The sequence below is a fragment of the Cladophialophora immunda genome (genome assembly GCF_000835495.1).
Source record: "Cladophialophora immunda strain CBS 83496 unplaced genomic scaffold supercont1.3, whole genome shotgun sequence".
Taxonomy (NCBI): domain Eukaryota; kingdom Fungi; phylum Ascomycota; class Eurotiomycetes; order Chaetothyriales; family Herpotrichiellaceae; genus Cladophialophora; species Cladophialophora immunda.
Window position 1 is genome coordinate 2,057,276 of NW_015622543.1, and position 8,335 is coordinate 2,065,610.

General features: G+C 48.7%; 2 protein-coding genes across 2 annotated transcripts; both read left to right on the forward strand.

Annotated features, from left to right (window-relative positions):
- Positions 1–1,245: 1,245 nt before the first annotated feature.
- Positions 1,246–3,277, forward strand: PV07_05197 (uncharacterized protein; the record flags this gene model as incomplete). Its single annotated transcript, XM_016392076.1, has 2 exons — positions 1,246–2,604; positions 2,657–3,277. 2 exons carry the CDS (start codon positions 1,246–1,248, stop codon positions 3,275–3,277), a joined length of 1,980 nt encoding a protein of 659 aa, XP_016249595.1.
- A 494-nt stretch (positions 3,278–3,771) lies between these two features.
- PV07_05198 (uncharacterized protein) lies at positions 3,772–4,641 on the forward strand (the record flags this gene model as incomplete). The annotated part of the gene is made up of 1 exon (XM_016392077.1): positions 3,772–4,641. One exon carries the CDS (start codon positions 3,772–3,774, stop codon positions 4,639–4,641), a length of 870 nt encoding a protein of 289 aa, XP_016249596.1.
- Between the last annotated feature and the right edge of the window lie 3,694 nt (positions 4,642–8,335).

The following is an 8,335-nucleotide window of genomic DNA, read 5'->3' on the forward strand; positions in this document are numbered from 1 at the left end:
TGCCGTGGACCCCCGCAGAATATTACAAGAAGATTCGTGTGCCTAATTATGCCGATTTTGTGGTGAAATGAGGAATGGAATGCTTCTGGACTCCAACATCAACTATTGCGATCTGAACAAGAATCCTCGATTGAAGCACTAGTTCGGACAAAGGGCTTTAACGGGCAGTGGCGACCAAAGTTGTCAATGCGATGTCATTTCATAGCGCCCTCCAAAGCGTTGCGAGCACCCCGTGAGACAGGAACAACTGAGGAACATTTAGAGAAACGTGTATGGCTTCTACGAAGTTGCCGCTTCGCGAGGCTTGTGCGGAAGCGCAATGCATATCACACTTCAAAGGCAAGCTTTCCTTGACATACCCTTTAACACAAATACACGTCACAGCCCTCATTGGCCTGGAACCATCGTTTTATCGTATGAGCGTCCCTATATTTGTTGCGATTGCTGCAGCTTTACTCTGACCCCTTCGTGGGCCATGGCTTTTCATCCAAACTTCCGGCGAAACCGGAATCATCAGTCCAAGTTCCGAATGCCATGGCGCTCGCCTCCACATTTTGATCTCCCCACGCAAAGGCGCTAGCCAGGCAGTATTATCATGAACAATGGTTCACGACTTGACCAAATTTGAACGACAATGCGAAACTTGACTGATATACCGGCACAAACCTAGGCACATTGACCTGGATACCTAGGATAGTTACATCGACTCATCGTATATGCGCTCCTCCTCCCCATCGGACTGGTTCCGGCTTGTACTGGCCAAGTCAAAGTCATCTCGGCTATAATGTCTGATCAAGCAGGTCCTAACGTGGACAGTCCGCAGAGTCTGCAGATAGTTCCTGATGAGCTAACACGGCGCGGGAAAAGGACAACCTACGTGACACAGGCTTGGTGAGAACGGTTGGCGCCATCATTTCAAGACTTGCGATAACGTTTGGTATAGTTCTAACTGTCGACGGAAGAAGACGAAAGTAAGACCCCTTGGAACCTATTCTTGCTAGCTAGTGACTTAGGATGACAGTGTAGCGGGAGCACCGTTTGCAGCGAGTGTGCTAAGTTCGCGGAAACATGTGTTTACCCGCGCCATAGGCATAGAAGAACGACTGGCCGGTCGAAACCAGTTGCAACCGATGCAAGGTTCGCGTGCACCTGCCCCAAGCTCAACAATGTGACTTACAAGCTATGCTATGAGAGTCCAGATCCCAAAATTCGTTCGCTCCGTCGGCATTACCAAGTGTACTCGACATGGGTGCGCGGTTATCCCAGCTCGAAGACCGCTATTTCCAGCTCGCGGCTACATGGTCCCGACCCCAACTAGAGAATCCACTTGAAGGCTCCAGACAGAGCAGCGAAGCTAGAGACGCTGCAGGACCCTCTCCACCGGTATCTCGGACCCCTGGGCAGGCGATGGTTGTAGGAGGCGACCATTCACTCCCTCAAAACCTTTGGCTGGAATTGGAAGCGGTTCCGCAACAGGGCGAACAGCAAGCATCACTGGATTCTGGATGTATATTATCCAAAGCCACTGGACAATACAGCCTAGAGTTACAACCTGTGACTGGATCGCAGATGGACCCGAGCTCAGGGCATGACTTCAGATCCGCTTCAACAGAGATAGCGGATACCAGTGGCTCCAGTCTCCCGCTCCATGCCAGCCTCCTGGAGCCCGACTTCACTATATTCCAAAAAGATCAGCCATCAGGAGACGGCAAGTCTACAGAAGTCATTCATGGTGCCAGATATCGATCAGCATTCACCATCTTCTTTTCTCAGCTCAATCCTCTTCATGGAATAATCAACGAGAATGACTTTTATCAACGGTTCAACCGACTCGTCTTTGACGAAGGAGCTAGTCGACATCATCACGAGGACGACCTGTTTCGCGCGCTGGTCTATATGATTAGAGCCGTGGTGGACCTCAGCCAATCGTTCAATCCGGAGATTGCGCCTGTCCCTGGCTGGACCTACATCTGCAAGGCAGAGAAGCTGATACAAGATCTCCCAAGATCTAAAAGGCTAAACCTGACGATGATCCAGTGCCTCTCCCTCAAGGCAATCTACTTTACCAATCTAGCCCAATACGATCAAGTCCGGGACACAGTTGGAGCACTTGTCCGCCTCTGCTTTCAATGCGGGCTTCATCATCAGTCAGCTGGCAGTGGCGGTGCATACACCGCCTTTGACACTGTAATGCGACAGAGAGCATTTTGCTGCGTATTAAATCTCGATCGCAGCATTGCTCTGACATGCAGGTTGCCGTGTCTTCTACGCAAAGAGGACTACGTCTTTGTGCCACCTGAGCTGTTTGATGACAGATGTGTGTTTCCAAACAGAACGAGTTCCGCTCGGAGCCCGGAGACCTCTTTTATACCCTTTCTAGTCTCCATGCAAACACTGATGGACATTTTCACGTCGGTATGGGAGCAGATCCATGGCATCAAGGCGCGAAAGATAACCACGACGGAAGAATTGGCTGCTTTCGACCACCAGATTATGTCTCTGCGCGAGCCGTTGCCGGTGCCTCTACAACGCACAAGTCTCATGGTACCGAATCACGAATACACCGAGCCTTTTCACCTACCTCAGAGAATCCTCTTTCACACTGTATGTTCTGCACTGCGAAGTGACCTAGAGACAGACGGACTAATGACAACAGCGACTCAATCAGCTCAGGTTATTGATCAGACACGATACCTCTCTCAACTTTCCTCCGCCGTCGAGTGTCCTGGAAGAAATCATCGACATTGCGTCCGACACAGTGCATATGATTGTGCCATTTATCGAGATTCCGTACCACAAGGCTCACAGATATCTATCCATGTGCTGTATCGTCAACGTAGCCCTGTCACTCCGAAGCATTCTCAAAAGGTCGGACTTGTCCTCGACAATTCTGAGTAGAACGCGGGCTGTATTCGCCACAGCGATTGTTTCACTAGAAGAGTTGTCGAAGAACTACCCTCCAGCGAAGCGAAGGGTAGAGCGCTTGAGAAGCCTTGTCTACACTACAGGCTTATCGATGAACCCCGGGCCCCTAGACCCAGAGCTACTGTCGATCACCCAAACGACCAACATGGATAGACCTGGTAGCCTGGAGCTGGCAATCCAAAGACAAGATCAGCCGGGCGGGCGAGTTATGGAGGACCATCACGAATACCAGACCCGATATCAACCGGAATTGTCCATGAGTCAGACGCTGGCACCTGCAGCCGACTTAGAGCCGATCATATTTGACTTTACATCGGCTTGCGATCCGGATTGGATATTTACATCTTTTTAGGTGATAGTGTGTTGTAAGGAGCCCGGTACTCCCGTCTACGGAGAGCGAGTGCCCACGACACGGCCCCAGAAGACATATCATGATACCTGACACTGTCGAAGTTCGTTGCGAATTCTAATCATCCAGAGTGTCCAACGCATCAAGATGAAATATAGAAACTATAGAGCTCCCGCATCGAGATGAACTCGGCGCCGAACATGTGACGCCTCCCAAGAACCTTTTACACGAGGCGTCAAGTAAATTCCGGGCTTTCCGCTTGGCACAAGCTGCTGGCCTTAACAAGCGGTATATATAATCAGACGTAGATGTGGCGAATAAATTGAGATGCAATTCCAGTGAACTTCAAACGACGCTACACGGTTTCCGACAGTCGACTGTATTTTATTGCACGTCTTTTGGTTGCCGTCTTAACGCCGCGCAACCTATTACCTATACAACTGAGATAATCACAGACATTTTCTCCCGATCCCTAGGAGCTTTCTACATCGGCGGAAATGGACCAGTCAGATGGGAGTTCCAATCCGAACTTCCCGATGGGAAAACCATACGATGTTGGTGTCGGTCACGCCCTCATCACCATGATCGAACCGAAGTCTGGCCACGAGGTAGAATACAACCGATGGTATGAAGATGATCACATGTTCGCTGGAGCTCTAAATCTCCCTTGGTGCTTCTCGGCACGCAGATGGGTCGCGACCTACGACCTGCAGAATATGCGCCTACCAAAACCGTACGCGATGGCCGCTGAATCGGCGCCCCAAGCTTGCTACCTGAGCACTTACTGGATTGCTCCTGGTAAGCTTGACGAGCACAAGGAATGTAGTTACTCCGTTTACAACAGGCTTCTGGCTGAGCGTCGTATCTTCTTCGAACGAATTCATGTCTTTACCTCTTTTCAGGACAAAGTTGGTACCATCTATAGAGATGCATCTGTTCCCAACGACATCTTCACCTTGATGGATCCAGCACCTGGTCTCGTCCTGGAAGTCCTGTCTACAACATCCGAAAACAGAAGAGGCGACCTCCTCAATTGGCTTCTGTCCCTTCACCTTCCCAGTCGAGTCAAAGAGCATGGGCCTGTTTCAAGTGCGATGGTATTTTGCTCTCCAGGAAACGATCGGATGATGACACAGGAGGTCAAGAACCAGCTTGGTGACGTTGCGTCAACAGCTAACGATCCTTGTAAGATGACAATTCTATGGTTTCTAGACAAGGACCCTCGCGAAATTTGGAATGGTATTTTTAGCGCCGAACCGGAACTCGTTCGTCAAAGCGGTCAGGGACAATTGAGCTTCATGATACCATTCATACCAGCAAAACTGGGAACAAACAAATACGTTGATCAGTTGAGAAGACCAAGTTGAAGTACACTGTCGGTGTCTCTTATCAACTAAGCCATGTCGATAAATGGTAGACCCTGGTGGGATTCAAAGAGCTCCATAAAAGACAGGACCCAGCTTCAGCCCGCCTACGGCCGACGGGTATCCCAAGACTAGTATATTGTTTGACTTTCTTCACCCCTGGCTGTGACATCTCTGACCACGGGTCGACTGCCCTACGTCTCGTGAAGTCTATCTTGCTGTGCTCAATATCAATTTTGGTAGCTGGTAACGTCCTGGGCTTGGACGCCGGTAATGGTCAAAACAGAAGCGTCTCTGGAGGAGGCGTGGACTGATTCTACGCGGATCAAGACGGGGTACCATGGACAGCCGCAGTCTTTGGCGCAACTGTCTGTCCATGAAAGAGCACCCCACCTTGGTGCGTTAAAGAAATTTATAACGTCAACCTTTCCCTGCCGAGCTACCTCGTACTCGGCATTTTACCAAGAGCAGTACCGCAAAGCTCGGAGCCTGTCTGGCGAGGCACAGTTCCAGTTCCGGATTCCGTGCTCGTATTTGCGGGGTTTGGCCTCCAACACCTAGTGACCTTCGGTGGTACCGTTGTTACACTAAACCATTCCCGAACGAACTGTGGCTGGGCGAATCTGAGTGCCTTTTGGTGAGACCTGAGGATGCCTCTGAGCATCGTGAGCCCACCCGTAAGCCTTAAATAGAGACCTATCAAATCGCCCCCAGCGTGTCCAGCGGAAGAAGCGTCATCAGGTTGGGACCGCTTGTGATTGTGATTCCGCACAATCTGTTTCTAGATCATTGTAAATGGACCCGTGTTCTGGGGGACAAGTAAACGTTTTCGCTGCACGAATGCGCATACACTTTGATCTGAAGATGCAGTTTGGCTTATCGCCGAAAGAACTCACTGAGAAGCTGGTCCTTGCCCCGCGATCTGTGCTTCGGCTCATGTGCAACTAGGGGCGAAGAATATCCGCATGACCATCTTGCCGCGGGCCCGTTTCCACATGACCTCTTCAGAATGAGTGGGCCGAGTGTCATGGCATCGAATCTCTCAGGGGCAGCAGGACCTCAAACATGTATGATAGTTCAATCAAAGGTGGATAGGACACTTCGTGCGAACGCTATCAAGGTGTTCATCCCGAGGCTCAACAGGTTGGAGAGAACAGCACATCTGGGGAAAAGTCCCAAGTCAGAAATATCCCTAAGGGTCAAAATAGAGAAGCAGCAGCAGGTAGATGAACCACCTCTTCAAGGAAAAGGTTCCCTACCGCCACTTTCAACGATCGATTCAAGAGTATCGTGAACGTCGCTATCAAGATGTAAAAGTCGAAATTGAGCGTGCGGAAACGGGAGCGAAAACGGGAGCGGAAGTATCTACACCTAGTCTTACTACCTTCACAAAATAAATACCTAAGTTTAAGGATCACACGATAGAGTGATAGTGGAAATAACAAAGCTAGCTAAAAGAGGGAGAGAGTCGATAGATATTAAGGGTAGTTAGTGAATATAGTTTAGATAGTCTTTCTTAATTAAGATTTGAGCTTTTTATTATCTCAATATGAGCCTTATATTTATTTTATTCTTTATTTCTTCCTATAAGAAGATTAAAGAATTCTATTAATAGGTAGATATTATTAAGCTTTAAATTACTATTATATCCCGCGCTCTATTTTAGTGGAATTAAGTAGAGTAAAAACTTCCCTCGGTTATTATCCCTAAATCCTTTAATATTCTTCTAGGTGAGTTATATATACGGTTTTAAGCTACTTAATATCCTTATATATAACTATACTCTAATATAGGTGTTTTAATTAATTACGTTAGTCACCGTCGCCTATAGCTAATCTCGACTTATAGTATATACGTCTCATTCATCATCTAGACGAGCTTAAACAGTAGATTTACAGTAACTCTCGACCTAACCTACGGTCGAGGCGTACTAGCTTTCGTTTTCATATTCGCCTTCTTCTTCACTATTAGTAACTCACCTATAGCCTACACTTATACGATCGAAATCTACTCTTTTGCTCCTCGCGGCCACGAGCTTACATTTTCTATCTTTGTCATAATAGCTAGCCTTATCCTAAGTTAATTTATTAACTCTACTACACTTACTAACGTTAGATAGAAGTATTACGTAGTCCTCTATTATCTTCTTAGTTTAACAGTCGTCCTTATCTATTTTCTCTTTCCTAAAACCAAGGGACGTACTCTCGAAGAGGTTAGAGAGGTCTTTAAGCGGCTAACTCCGCATTCTAGTAGCTCTGATGCGGAAATTACTAAAGTTAATGTTTCTCTCTCACATCTAGATAAGGTCGGAGAGAATAGCTTTGAGCCTAAAACGACAGAGCCGTAGCTAAATTCAAATGATGACATGCGTAATTGGATGAGCTCATCTACGATGTAAACTATGAAAGTGTTCTAAGACTACAACATGTCACGTTTTTGGACTGCCATTTCCTCTCAGTCCCTGCACAAGGCACCCTCGACAATATGGCAGCCTTGGTACTCTGCTCAAATGCTGCAATCCTTGGCTCGAAAGTGGTGCGAGAAGAATGATTGGACTAGATCTCATCTACATTGGACGAGACCTCATATGCATTGGACGAGATCTGATCCGTATTGAACTAGATCTGATCTATTTTCATTGCATATTGCATTCCTCAGGCATTCTCTCGGAATGCCGTTGAAGATTACGATAACGGGGCAGGTTGGAGGAAGAACCTGTGATTCATTGCAGCGTCTTTAACGCAATGTCCGCCTTCGAGTGGGATGCTAAGCATTGCTTGAGACCTCTATTCCCGAAGCTTGATGGCTCCTTTGGATGCTTAATCAGCCCCCGCCACCCCCGGTACCCGCGGGCGCTCCAAGTTCCGGGGTCAAAATTCCAGGACTTAAGGTTTTCCAAAACGGTTAAAACCTGGTGGATACCGACCGTTTTCTTCCCTCTGTGCGCCCTGCTGCTTCGAGGACACGGTTCATCTACAGCCATCATGGGTATCATGAAAGAGGCCGAATTAGCTGTCAGCCCGGCATTGCTCGCTGTAAGTCTGCCCCCTTCAGAATTTCCCAGTCGGTAGCTTTCTGCACCGCTAATCATTGTCCCTGCGCAGGTCTTGCCCAAAGACCCTAGACCCTGGTACATGAGAAGGCATCTCCTGCTGCTCAACATTCTGTTGGTTGGTCCGATGCTCTCTTCCTGCACTTTCGGCTATGATGGTAAGCCTGGGTTTCTGCATGCTGCGAGGTAGAACGTCTCGGGCTTACCTGATCTTTCTTTCCGTCCAGGCTCCATGGTGAATGGCTTGCAGAGTCTCCCGCAGTGGCGCACTTTCTTCGGTAACCCAAGTAGCTCCAAGCTATCGGCCATCAACGTGGTCTGGCCCTTGGGACAGCTTTGTGGTGTCTACCCAACCACGTGGGCCTCAGATCGATTTGGACGCAAGGTCCCTATCTACATTGGCTTCCTGATTTTGATCCTGGCCAGCGGCCTGCAGGGCGGCGCGCGGAACCTCGCCATGTTCATCATCGCACGCTTCTTGATGGGCTTTGGAACTTCCTTCACCACGCAGCCCGCACCCATTCTTGTGACCGAGTTGGCCTACCCGACACATCGCGGCAAGGTGACGGCCATCTACAACACGAGCAACGTAGGTCAAATCTCTCTGGCGATGATTCTCTTTCGTGCTTACCAGGAACAGTGGCT